This window comes from Colius striatus, chromosome 11 (assembly GCF_028858725.1).
Source record: "Colius striatus isolate bColStr4 chromosome 11, bColStr4.1.hap1, whole genome shotgun sequence".
Lineage (NCBI taxonomy): Eukaryota > Metazoa > Chordata > Aves > Coliiformes > Coliidae > Colius > Colius striatus.
The window spans coordinates 7,604,263-7,618,335 of record NC_084769.1 but is presented as its reverse complement, the minus strand read 5'-3'; the positions used below and the strand labels follow the sequence as shown (position 1 = coordinate 7,618,335).

Sequence of the window (14,073 nt, the reverse complement as noted above, 5' to 3'; positions counted from 1 at the left end):
ACACATGAGGTCAGAAGGAAAATATATAAATCAGAAAACAATTATTTTCCTTGTTACTTCTTTATTTTGCAGGTAACATAGTACAAACCAGTTCTGCTGCCGGTATTGTTTGAATAATTTCCGTGATGACTGATCTTTACTTTTGACAGGAGAAAATTCAGATCCAGTTGTCACAGTCTTTTGAAACAGAAGAAAAGCCTGCAAGAGATGAAACAGAAAAGGAAAAATCCAGCGATAAGCTGTCCAGAAAAATGTTATCAAGAGGTTTGCTATCTGTCACTGTGCTTTTAAATGTATTGTGGAGAGAAAGAATATTTAGAGAAAATACAGTTTGCTTCCAGGTCATCATTGCATAAACAATGCTTGGTTTTCTTGAAGCAAATAGGTCAGATGTCTCTGAGCTGGAGAAGGAATTGGTCCCAGAGAATACTGTGCTTTTGAGACTTGTCGAACACATGTATTCCAGCAAATGCTTTTCCTTTCTCACCCATTTAGCTATCCAGACCAGCATAAGTGCAATTGTGTTGCCTGGATGTGTCCAAGTGACTTTATTAGCCAGTAGAACTTATTACCTTATTCTTAGACTTTGTTGTTACAGGATGTCTTGGTTTAGACCCATACTAGGAACAAAGGACCATGATCAACCATAAGTAAGGGAGGGCCTTTGGAAAGCCCTGAGGACAGGAAGGGCTCAGTTAGCACTTATGGGCCCAGGCAAAACAGACAATACTGCTCAACTTGGGGAAGAAAATGGGGGTTAATTCAATCTACCACCAATGAAAAACATAAAACCCCAAAATATAATGAACAGAAAACAATGCAGAGTGGTACAATGATGAAAAGCAAATCCAACCCTTTAAGACAAGGAAGAATTTTTTCACTATGAAGGTGAGGGAGCGCTGAAACAAGTTGTCCAGATGGCTTGTGGAGTCTCCTCCTCTGGAGACATTCAAAACCCACCTGGATGAGTTCCTGCATGACCTACTCTGGTGGTCCTGCTCTGGCAGGGGAGTTGGAATAGGTGATCTTCCAAAGTCCTTTTCAGCCTTTGAGATTCTGAGATCCTGTGTCCCTCAATCTCATAGTATCTTCCTTAAGGGGCATTTCAGTGCATCTTGCCTCAACTGGCAGACAAGTTTTTATGGGGAAAAAAAAAAAAAGGCACTGGGGTGGAGACCTTCACTGCATTTATAAATCTCAGTCTTCAAATTGATGCCTTAAATAGCACGTTTTTTCAGAGCTGACTTGCTCAGCCTTTAAAGTACATGCCCACCTTCTAAAATTAAGAACAGGAGGAAAAAAAAAACCACACCCCACTCCTTAAAAAAAAATACCCAAAGTGTTAGGTAATGATGAGGAGAGGAGTTGAGAGCAAAGTGACAAAATGCTTAAGATAGAGGTAGCTGTTCTAAACTCGCCCACTAATTTGTTCTCGGTTCAGGATGTGCTAAAATAGAAAATGATGGCTTCTAGTAATTATAACTAAATCATTGCTCACTTGCAAATGAAGAAAATGAAAATAATTATTCAACCTTAAAAGTTTTTTACCCTTCTTCACCCCACCCTGAATCAAAAGCAATCTCAAACCCTAAGCACTCAAACTTGCTTGGTTTAATTTATACTCTCTTGATAATAAGTGTGCAGGTTTGATAGCACAACAGGCTCTTCAAATAAGGAGCCCACTATTGTTCGCCTTTAGGGAAGCAGACATTCCTTGTTCTCAGGGATCTTCTCTAGGAAAATTTCAGTCTCATTTTTGAAGCCTGGACATTTGGCTCACCCAGTTTCCCACTATGCCAAGAGTCTGCTCTGCCACTGCTACTTCTGATCGTAGCTTACGTAGGTTCTGTCTCCACTTGAATCCTACCCTTTGTGCTTGAGTTACCGTGTTGCTAATAGAAGCTCACTTGCTCTTACAAACACCTATAGCTTTGAATTCTAAGACCTGGAACTCTGTCAGATGCCTCCCATATGGGGAAGATTTGGTGTTAAGCCCTTTCTTTCAGTGACAAATTTTAGAGAACAAAATGTAACTTTGAATACTTTGTTTTCACGTAACGTTTAGAAGCTTTTAAAAAGAGCTCTCAACCTTCTGCCTCCTTTCTGGTTTCGGTGAGACAAAGCCCAACAAAACAAGGATTTTTGGTAATGCAAAATAACCCTTATGAAGGGTAAATTCTAAATGACAGTATTTCTTCAGTCAACATCCAATAACTCTTTAGATCAGCTGCTGGCTCACAGAGGTGTATACAACAGTGCAATGTAGTGCATTGAGAAAACTGGGAATCAGGTGACTCGGGGTACTACGGTGCTTCAAAATAGTAATTTGTTAACAGATTGGCAGTGTTGCTGATACTGTTGCTTTTGTAATAGCTTCAGTTAGGGGATTGGGGGTGGGATTGTGGTTTTTCTATTTTGTTTTTTACTCATGAGCCTTTTCCGTGGAAGCTGGGAGTGTTTGGTTTTGGGAATAACATGGCTGATAGTTATATAGTATTGATCCATAAATACTGTGTTCAGCAGTAGTTGGGAAAAAAACAGTGTTTTTTTCAAAGTGTAATTTTACTCTTTTCCCTCTTACCCCTAGATTCCAGCCAAGAGTATACAGATTCCACTGGTATAGATCTTCATGAGTTTTTAGTAAATACATTAAAAAACAATCCCAGGTAAGCATCAGTAACATCACCTTTCTGATTTTCTTTCTTCTTCTTTGCCTGAGGGGTCATAACACTTGGGTTTTTTTGGTTGAGTGTCAGGCTTTTTTTCCCCCTCCTAAATGTAAACACTGGTTTATGTGTTCTACAAACTGAGGTTTAGGACATTGAAATGGTTTAAATGCTTTTAATGTTTACAGATCTATCTTTGTGCAGTTTTCTCCCTGAGGAGACTCTAATACTATGTCTATAAAACTTGTGCTCTCTTAGTTTCTGCCTTAGAGACTAAACTGCCTTCTCTTACTTTAAGTCTTCCTTGCACTGAACTTGTAGGCAAAGGAAACTTTTTCAGCTGTACCATGTAATCATAATTAGACAAAGACATCTTCACTCTGCATGTCAGGAGCCAAATCTGATTTGAATCTAATTCAAGGCAATCATTTGTTAGCAAGACAGATGCCATGGTTTTGTGGTGGAGTTTTTCTGAGTAGGTTGCTCTCTGTCTTGTATGTTCTTTTCCCCAGTGGGATTTCATGTGGCTACATGTGCAAGGCAAGAAATTAACTCGATGGAGTTGTGCTGCTGTCAATCACAAAAGCTCTTCCACTGCTTTTTGTTATTCATATTAGTATTACAATTTCCAGTGTCATAATTTTTTTCCATTTTATTGGCAGAAAATGTAGAATGAGCTAAAAGGGGACACCATTTTATCCTATGGAGTGAAATTAGAAAGCACAGACCTGCTAAACTTTTGTGGTTTTCTTATCTGAAGCCATAAAGCATCCCAGTGAAAATAAGAAAAGAAACTGTAGGTGAAGTCAGCTGAGGATTTACATGTGCAATAACTAGGAAGCTTAGTTCTGATTTGTAAACCTTATTAACAGTGCAACAGTTAATTTCATTGCATGTCAGTGATTTATTAGAACTGACATAAGCATTTTTCAGACTAATTGTCACTTCTGTCACCTTGCTTTTTAGCTTCTTCATATTCTTCTAATATCTTACCACGTTGCAGCATGTGCCAGTGCTTAACCACTTGGTTGTTGGTACATTGCAGTAGTGCCTCCCATTATATCAGTACGCTGTTGCTCTGCATCTTAGTGTTCTTATGATGTGCTTCATGATCTAAAGGCAAGTTCAGGCCTCTGTAAATGTTACTGCCCATACTCACCAACAAGAAACAACTGAGTTGCTGCTTTTCCTTCTTCTTGAGACAGTCGTCTCAATGACTGTTCTTTCTCTTGAGCCTGCTGGGCAGAGACTGCTTGAAAGATCTTTGTCTTCTGATTTCTGAGATGAGAACAGTATGTTTCACTAGTTGGGTTCAATACAGCATAACTTAGTGAAAAATGAATATTTTTTTCTTAAAAACACTGCATTTGATCTGTGGTGGTCCTGTTTACAGTCTGCCCTCATGCCTTGGTCACAGATCTTATCTGTGCATTCTTGAGATGAATACAACTGTAGTTATTGGAGTATCTCATATATGAGTTGCTGTGTTTTTATTTTCAGGGACAGATTGACGCTGCTGAAATTAGAACAGGAAATTTTAGATTTCATTGGTAATAATGAGTAAGTACTGTACTCCTATAGGAAAAAAAGAATTCAAGAGTGTTCCTGTTGATTGAATAAAGCTCCTATTCTTTTTTTCCAGAGTTCCAAGAAAAAAGTTTCCCCCAATGACATCTTACCATAGAATGCTGTTGCACAGGGTAGCTGCTTACTTTGGATTAGAGCACAACGTGGACCAGAGTGGGAAGTCAGTCATAGTAAACAAAACTAGCAATACAAGAATGTAAGTGTAAAAGTCTTTAACAAACTTTTTAATGCATAGATTTAACACCTGGGATATATTATGTGATGGTGGTGCATTCATAGCAGCAGGAGTCTGTCTGCTCATTGAGAACCATGCAACAAGGAGAAGTAGTGGCAAGATTTTTACTCTTCATCTTCCAATGCTGTTTAATAGTGCAATGTTTCATGTTCAGACTTGTTTGGAGAATAAAGGATATTATCTGTGAGTTTTAAAAACTTTGTTGCTTTTCTTACAGAAAGGGATTGCTAACTTTCTTTCCATGAACTATGAATTTGTATCAACTATTTTATCTGTTTAAAGATTTCTACCAGTAAAGTGTACAAAGTACATTGTTTCTCTCGGAAAGCAGAACCAGCCCTTAACTTGGAACAGGACAATTTCTGTTTTGGTAAAGGGAAGGGACAAGAATTGCGCTACTTTGGCTTTTGCACTGTAAAAATCTGCTGGGAAAATTCAGGCACTGAAGTTGTTTGTTGGAATAAGTGCCCTTACAAAATAAACGTGGCAGGAAAGACCAACATCTCATCAGTGGAAGTGTCAACCAGGTTAACAAGTCATGGCATGCTACTTTCCTGTGAGGGCTGAGGATGTTTTTGAAAAACCATTAGGCAAATGTGTATTACAAAAATAAAGTAGCTCTGGGGCCAAAGCAACTCAAAAACCCCACGTGTAGTTGGTGTTTTCATGTGAGGGACCCAGCTGTTCTCTCTGTCCTCTGCACTTACTCTGTCTTCTTATTTTCTCTCTGGGAGGCAAAGGATTAACATGTTTATGCCACCTGATTTCTAGTTTAACATAGAACGTTTGCCTGACACCCGTGTTGTTTGGTTGGGGTTTTGTTGTGGTTTGGGTGTTTTTTAGTACTTTGATTTGAACATGAAAATAGGAGTTTACAGCTCCTGCATCCAAGTCCCAGTCTCTGTGTTCACTCTCCGTAGCATTGAGAGAAAGGAGTCTGATTATCCACCCTAATATTAGTCAGCTGGACTGAAATAAAATGTCACAATGACTTTTCACTTAAGTAAACAGTTTCTTCCTCAAGACTTTCTAGAAAAATACATACAGCCTAAATATGTTAAATAACTTGTGTACTCGTGGATGTGACTTTCCGTAGACATTCTCTGTCTAAATTGCCTTATAAAGCCATACATTTCAAATCTGTTCCCTTTGCATCCACCAGCATCTCCAGACTGAAGCTTCAGTGTAGCACTTCAAGTGTGGAATAAGAACTATTAAAAGATTATTTCTACATTTTTAATGCTTTTTTTTTTCCTCTTGAACATGTTTAAATAGATTATGGCCTCTGGAAGCCCCCTATAGGTGTAGTTACTAATTAGCAGGCATTTCATCTAACCTACAGACGTTAAGTTTCTTAGTGTTTTCAGTATTCTTATTTTAAATCACTTTGGATATAAAATAAGAATTTAGAAAGAAAACCTTGGAGATATGCTCCATGTTGAATAAAACCAAACTTACCTTTTCCTCATAGGCAGATTCCCGGCTCCATCGCCGATCAGTGATGTTACTGACATCAACAACCCAGTGCATACTGGGACGTCTCAGTGGAGTGGGAAGTTGGTGATTGCAGGGCAGTAAATTCAGGGACCTTTAAAAGAAAGAGGTAAGACAGTCTAAAGGTTCTCTGAAATGCCTGCTAATTATGTCTGGGCATCCAGTAATTAATAGTTAGGGGTTTCTTTGGTTGTTTATAGAAAACAATCTCCTGACTCTATGCTGATGTCCTGGGTAATGAGTAAAGAAAAAGAAATAGAGAGGAGTATACATCTGTTTTGTCTCTTATTAGACCAATATTTCTGAATTGACTGAGAACTCTTGCAATAGTAGTAGTTTTATTGTCTAGGTAATTTGTATCTGTTTTTAATAACAAGAGTTTGCAAAATATCTCATTTTTTTTTTCACAAAATAGATAAAATACCAAAACAATATACATAATCTATTGCTTCATCCTCTCTCTGTGATCTTGTGAAGCTCTGCTTGCCTGCATTGAACTGTTCTTCTTTTCCTTATTTCTACTTAACTTTGTGTTGGAAGTTTCAGTGCTTTCTCCTCTATCTTCTTATCTTCTGTTTTCCCTTGAAATGAGTTCTGAGGTATTACAGCTCTAGCAGAAAGCACCTATCTTCACTTCCATGCATGCCCAGTATCCATTACATGGCACCAGTCTGGATTTGAGAGCACTTCTGATTCCCCAAGGGCATGTGGTTTGCTTTCCACCCTAATTGGAAATTGAAGCAAAAACTTTGAAGGAGGAAGAGATTTTAAAAGCAGGTTTGTTATGCCTCAGGAATAGGACATGTCGGGGATACACATCATCCTATGGTTTTGGTACCTTTTCCATTGCCTGGACAAGCAAAATCTGTCACTTCAGTTAGAATGTGAAGTATGTTTAACATTAATCTTGAGTACATTCCAGATTGTTCCACTGTGTCAAGTGTATGTTTACAAAAACATAAATCTTTTCTTTCTAACAACTTTTCACAGACCTGACCAAAAGTTTTGTGAGCATATAAAGGATGAGAAGAGTGATGATTTCCAGAAACGGTACATCCTTAAAAGGGATAACTCTAGTTTAGACAAAGATGACAACCAGGTAAAATACATATGGATTATTTCCTTCCACTTGCTGCATTTGACTGAGTATTGATACTGTTTTCCTGTAGAAGCTGACACTGTATCACTTAATTTAGATGAGAATACGATTAAAAGATGACAGAAGAAGTAAATCCATAGAAGAACGTGAAGAAGAATATCAGAGAGCTAGAGAAAGAATATTTGCACAAGATGTATGTATCAAAGAAAATCTTATGGTCTTTTGTGTAAATACTTCACACACACACACACGCATATGTTGAAGGATACTTCTTTCCAGGAAACTTTCTGTTTCTGGAGGGAGTTGAGCAGATGATGAATGTGGCCTGAGGGAGTTGTACATGATATTGAAGTTACTGAGAAACTTTCTGTTTTATCTAATAGCTACTGTGTGAAACTTGAGGAACCTTCAGGAATTATTTGGTGCATTGTCTAACATGACTTAATTCAAGATATTAATTTGCACCTTATTGAAATTTAACTTACAGAGTGTTGATACTGCAGTGATTTCAGTTTTTGCTCAGAGCAATAATAACTTAAAAAAACAAGATGAAGTGGGAAAAAAACAAACAAAACCAACCCCTAAAATGTTGGGTTTTCTCACTTGTGCCTGTCTCATGGCTGGTCACAGTAAAATGAGTTTAATTCCCTTATGTGAAATGTCAGTCAGAAGTCTATGTCTGTCTTGAGCCGAGTTATCAAGCAGGACAACATTGTGAACTATAATCAAATCACAAGTAGCAATTATATTTAATTATATTGAGTGAAACAGAGCTAATATGTCTTCAGAAAGACACATTACTTGTAATCATGCACTTTTCCTCACCTTTAACTCTCACACATCGAAACCCAGATTCTTGTCCTGAAGCAAGAGTAATGAGCTCTGAGAGGCTAATTTGCTGTATCCACATATTTTCCCTAGGCTTTTTTGTTCACCTTGGTTACAAACAAGAAGAATGGACATATGGATATAAAATGACCTTTTCTTTTGCATACTCATTTTGCTATGTATTGTACCACTAGAAGCTGAACCAAATGTTAGAAGCCACAGTCCAGGACAAAGTAACTGAAGTCAATAATAGCCTTTTTGATTATATGTTCTGTCTGCTTTTTAGCGTATGCACATACAGTGCAATTAGTGCAGTAGCCAGCATCGTCTTCTACCGTGCACTTTGAAGCTGAAGATGAGGCCACTCAGGTGGTGTTACCAAACTTGGGAAGTCACACCTCAGCTGGAAGCTTTAGATAATGCAGCCAAGGCCAAATGGAGGATTTGTAACTTCAGAAAAACACTGATAAAACAAAAATGATCAGCACTGTCACTATGCTAATGCTAACTTTTGTTTCCTGCAGATGAGCCTCTTTATATTGTCTTCTTTCTTTTTGGAAATTATCCACCAAAGAGGTTAAACCTTCAGGAAGCTTAATATAAAGAGGATGCTGTAAAAGTCTATGTGTAATAGTACAAAAGTCTCCCAGCTGCAGTGTGTTTGTTACTGCGCTGTAGTGGGAGGTTTAGATGCCATTCATATTAATTTCTACACTTCTTTGTCCCTCAGTCTCTGTGTCCCCAAGAGAATTATTTCACTGATAAAAGGTAAGAAAATTTGCCATTTAATTCTGTTTCATTTTCCTATTTTCTTAATAAATATTAAGCTATCTTATTAAAATGTCAACAGAATCCAGGAGGAAGAAACTAATAGTACACAACAAAGACGACAGATACTTAGGTATTTGATGCTTTCTTTAACCAACCAAAAACCTCCCAAAGTATTCTGCATGCATTTTACTTTTTCTTTCTGTTTTTTCCTTTTTTATTTTTCCTTATTTTGCAATTGATGCTTGTGCTAAAAGTTTAGTTTGTAACTTACAGAATCAATAAGGAAGCATCAGGGAGATCAGCCAACAGCCATCAGAGCAGTACTGAGAATGAGCTGAAGTATTGTGAACCCCGTCCCTGGAGCAGCACCGACTCTGATAGCTCCATCCGCAATCTGAAGCCAGCTGTGACGAAAGCCAGCAGCTTCAGTGGGATATCAGTTCTGACAAGAGGAGATAGCTCTGGAAGCAGCAAAAGCACAGGCAGGCTGTCGAAGACAGGTATAATAAAATCTGTACACATACATAGTTACATAGCAGTGAAGTACCTGATGGTTTGATACTCGATGCGTGTTGCAGATGTGTACATACATAGAGGCCTCCTTCTCATAGCTGCCCCGTGCATACAGCTCCCTCTGCATGCAGTGAGTGCTGCATATATAGAAGCACTACAGACCTGTAGGGCAGAACTGCCTTTGAGATCTAGACTTCAGATAACAAATTATATGAAGGCTTTTGACTTTGGAAGTAGGAGTTGAAAGGGCATTAGAGATGGCTTTAAGCTAAGTGCATTTATTCTTGTACAAAGGATTTAATAGCATTTATCAACATAAGTACTTCATACAAAATAAAAGCTCAGAGTTCAATGCTTCAGTTTCAGTGTGGCAAAGCTACACTGTGCAGTCTCAGGGAACTCTGCACTGCTATCCCTTATAGCTGGGGAAAAGCCCAGCATTAAAGCCTATGAACTGATAGTTCTATATATTGTGTTGTCTTTCAGTTCCCCTGTTAAAAATGAATATGGCTAAAAAGCTTACTTAATTCTTCGACTGCTGAAAAATCAGATCAGTGGAACAAAGTGTGTGGTTAAATTTTAAGGTTCAGAACTATTGGGAGGGAAAACATAAATGTCTGGGTTTCAAAAGTGTGTTAGCTTGTGACTGATGTCAAAATGAAATCTCAGAAAATACAGATATAGATCTTCTGTGGGTCAAAAATGTAATTTAGTAAATGTTTGTATTCCAAATGACAGTGTGATTTGATCCAATAGATAGTTATGGAGAACATTGAGGCTTGTCATGGATAAGTTTTATGGATGCATTACGTGACAATTTGAAGCAGAACTTGAAAAGAGTATTATTGCTTACCTGTTCTATGTTTGGTTTATAAAACTTGTTTCTAATGATCTGTTTTATGTTTTTTGCTTTCCCTTAAACCACCACTACCTTATAGGTATATCACTATGCTTTTGTACCTTATTGCAGTAAAACAGTTACAAATTCTGCTGTACATTGTGTACTTGTATTAAAAAAAATACATTCCAGGGTGCTTCTGCATATGCTGTGACACTGTGCCCTCACATCAAGTTATTTCAGTCACCAATGTTGTGATGCTATTTGGCATAGCTTGAAAAGGATCTAAAATCTTACAATGGTGTAGAGATAAAATATATCCTTATAACTCTTACTCTGAATTGCAAGAACATAAATGAGTTCTTGAAATTTGGCTGGAAACTTTATTTTGCTATTCTAAGAGTTAACACTTAAAGTTCAGAATGCCTGTCTTGATGGTTATTGCTTTACTGCAGTTGCTGGTTGTGATGATTTTGCATGTGTTGAGACTGGTTTTGTGTGTTCATTTTGGTGAAGGATGTAGATGGCTTTAATTATGATGGCCTCAGCCCAATCTCTCTACATAATCTAGAAGTGGATATACTGATAAACAAATCTAATCCCAATCGCTCTGATCAGGTGAAGGTTGCTTTACAGAGTTGGGATATGCTATTTTTCCCAGTTTACAATAAATAGCAATTGTATTTTGTATTTCACTTCATCTAGCAAGAGAAAAAAGGTTAATAGTCAGCATCAGCAAATACTTCAAGCTATACACACAAGGAAAAGGGTTACAATTAGGAATTTTTGTCAAGGACAGCAAAGTGACTTCAAACAGTAAACAAACTTTGTCACAGCCCTTTTTGAGCCTTGCTTCCTCTTCTAGATTGTATAGAGACTGCTAATGAAGAGTTCTTAAATTTAAACAGCTACATTCTGTTTCAGAGTACTACAAGTATCATAGGATGATACATAAGTATGACAAGCTGTATACCTAGAGATCTAGGAACAGTGCAGTTCTACACACTTCTCCATATTGGACTTCTAGAGTGTTGCTTTCAGCTGCATGCATTGGCTTTCAGGAAGCTCAGGGTCTGGTTCTGCACTGCCTTGCAATGTTTCTAGTCATTGATACCTGTGTAATGCCGATGGCATTCAGTCAGCAGGCTCCATGGCCTGTGCACATGGCCTGTCCAATCCATGCCACGTGCACGCATCCCTTTGGAGTAAGTGACCAGTCACTTCAGTGAATTGTGGATGAAGTGAGCATCAGATGTGCATGTGTACAGGCGTGTATTTCCTGGCCAGAAAATGAGAGCTAGATCTGAAAACCTCACTTCACGGTGCAAAGCAGTGCTGAGTTGACCCTTGGTTCACAGAAAGAATCTTGTAACGGTATTCCAGGGGAGCTGAAGGGGGATCTGGTTGAAAAGGCTGCTGTTTAATGATGTGCTTAATGCAGAGCTTTAAGAGTAAGCATTTACAAATATTTATTTTAAGTGAGCATGATGTTTCTGTCTCTAGGTAAAAACAATTTCTCATTACTCCTTTCCTAGGTTCAGAGTCTTCTAGTAGTGTAGGGTCATCCACGGGTTCTCTTTCTCACACCCAGCAGCCTCTTCCAGTGCCAGCTCTAAGCCAGCCTGCTCACGGCACGCCTGCCGGCTATCCAACTGTCAGCACTAGTAACTCTCTTTCCTTTGATGGTGGCATAAGTGGGCAAGTGGCACCTACTAGCAGTAGCTTCTTTTTGCTTCCCTTGGAAGCTGCAGGCATACCACCTGGCAGTGTTCTGATCAACCCTCAAACAGGTTGGTACATGCTTGTGGATGTTTTTGTTAACAATTGAGAACTGTGGAGGGAAATGCATGAATATTTACATCAGGCTGCCTGTCAATGTTGTCCTTTCTTTTTCTCCTTGTGGTTTCTTTTCTGTGGTTGTGTTTGTTCAGTGTGCTTAATTTAAAAAGAAAGCATGATTCTAGGATCAAAGGGATAAGAGAACTCACTTGGTTTTCTCTACTAGGGTTTTAGCTTGTATGTAAAATTTTAATGAGCAATTTGCATAAAATATTACCTATGATTTATTACTCAGAACACAGAATAACACTAATTGCTTTGACTGTTTTGGAGAGAGGGAAAAGTCTTCTCTGGTGCTACTACAAACCAGTTTCAGTAAGGGGAGAGAGCCTGAAGAAGTACTTGAAAGAGTTTATCATCCTTCATTTCGTTTGTCACAACTGACCTAACACAAGTGAAAGAAATAAGCATGAGGTGACATGATATTTCTGAACTTGTGTTTGCCTGTTCAAAACAGGATGAAATCAGTGTTATTGCAATTGGCCAATACAATATTTAAAGAAGTAGTACAAAATATACATACCAGGAGCCATGAAACTGCTTGTGTGGGTTAAATGACTGGTTAGCATTCTCTGGATTAAATGAGTAGTTAGCATTCTCTGGGCACAAATTCATTGTTGAAACGTCCTGACATATTTTTTTTTAATACCTTTTATGTAACACATTGTGCTTTTAAATGATTTTTTAGTTTAAGGATCTATTTTTCTTGTAAAAAAGAAAATACTTCAGGAAGTATTTCCTATCATTCTGTAGGTGGACTTTATTATGTTTGAATGTAAAATGCACCTGGTATTTTCAACTAATTTTCTCTCATTTGAATCACTAAAATGGTCAATTCTTAAATTACTTCTCTTTTTCCTTAATCTAAATCATTTGTGGTTGCATTGAAAATTAGGGGTTTTTTAATTAATGTTTCCACATAATGATATGCTGTCTGAGGTTGCTCTTAAATGCCCTACTCTATAAATGGTTTAAGCCAAGCCTGCTAAAAAGTTGGTTACAAATTAGGGCTATAGCTCTTAATTTTCTAAGAGCCATTGGATTTAGAGGAGGATGTGTTTGCCCTCTTAGATCTAGGTGTTCTAGACACTGTCTATTAGTTTTTCTAGTTCTAATGTGATAGTTGTACATCTTACTCAGCAGTTTTCCATTGTGTCCATTGGCCATCTGAAGGCAAACGTGATAATCGGCAAATAAGTTTTGCTTCCAAAATAAGTGTGTTTAGTGTTTGTAAGCAGAGTACTTGAGATACTACAATGAAATATGAAGAATGTTGGCTGTCATTTTTCACATTGTGAGTTTCTAGCATCACCGTGCTAAAATATTGAGTTACTGCACAAGCAAAACAGATACTGCAGGCACCAAAACAGAACCATCAGCTTGAAAGTGATTTCGTGTAAATCATGGTACACTTTTGTTATTTAAATAATAGCAGGCTTTGAGTCATCTTCATTTCAGTTGTGTGTCAATATTTTACATGTGATGAGTGTCAACACCTTCCCCTTGTATTGGTGATGGCTTTCCTTTTCTTGTCAGTGGGACTTGGGCATAGCAACAGGAAAGAGCAGAGAAATAAATGTGGTTGTGGAAGTTTTTCATCTGCAAACATCTTGTACCCTACTCAGAAAAGGCAGCAGAACTGTAGGCTTGGCTTGATATTCATTAAAGTTAGCTTGATTTCCAAAAAGGGATTCTTCCTACATTTTAATGAATTAATGAATTTAAACTAGTCATTAATAGTAATTCATAAGCAAATATTATGTTAATGTCTAATGAGCACCCAATGGAAGAGAAAGTATGTTTCCAAAACAAAACTCAGATACATTTTCTACTTACAATGTGTTCCATTCATCATATTCTGTTAGTTGTTCTGCCTTTAGTGTTCCAAATAACAGCCAAGAGTTCAAAAATCTGTTAGTTCCTCAGCATTCTGACAGAGGATCTTGTGACCTAAGGTCAACAGAGCCATTCTTCTCAGTAGCTGAAGGCAATAATCAGGAAAAGATAGTTCTTATTCAGCCACTCCATGAAATAGGTTAACCTCCTGTGATTATGAGAAAGCATTAGAAGGAAATAAATAAGGAATTATGACTCTCTATTTGTGTGAACATTCCTTTATCTTGAGCATTAAAAAGAAATCAATTAAGCTAAACTGAATACAGCTTGATGTCCTGCAGTCCACCTGCATAATATGTAGCTTATT

General features: G+C 37.8%; 1 protein-coding gene across 10 annotated transcripts in view; it reads left to right on the top strand.

Moving 5' to 3' along the window:
* R3HDM1 (R3H domain containing 1) overlaps nt 1–14,073 on the top strand; it is an 84,434-nt gene that overhangs the window by 47,413 nt on the left and 22,948 nt on the right. For 7 of the 10 annotated variants that reach the window (XM_062004450.1, XM_062004441.1, XM_062004440.1 and 4 more), the window contains 9 exons: nt 150–264; nt 2,588–2,666; nt 4,167–4,226; nt 4,309–4,449; nt 6,973–7,081; nt 7,179–7,274; nt 8,640–8,677; nt 8,760–8,810; nt 8,954–9,180. In XM_062004450.1, coding sequence (XP_061860434.1) covers nt 150–264; nt 2,588–2,666; nt 4,167–4,226; nt 4,309–4,449; nt 6,973–7,081; nt 7,179–7,274; nt 8,640–8,677; nt 8,760–8,810; nt 8,954–9,180 — 916 coding nt within the window. Of the gene's footprint in view, nt 1–149; nt 265–2,587; nt 2,667–4,166; nt 4,227–4,308; nt 4,450–6,972; nt 7,082–7,178; nt 7,275–8,639; nt 8,678–8,759; nt 8,811–8,953; nt 9,181–11,566; nt 11,822–14,073 lie in introns of all 10 variants that reach the window. The other 3 variants (XM_062004451.1, XM_062004445.1, XM_062004444.1) reach the window with 3 other exon arrangements.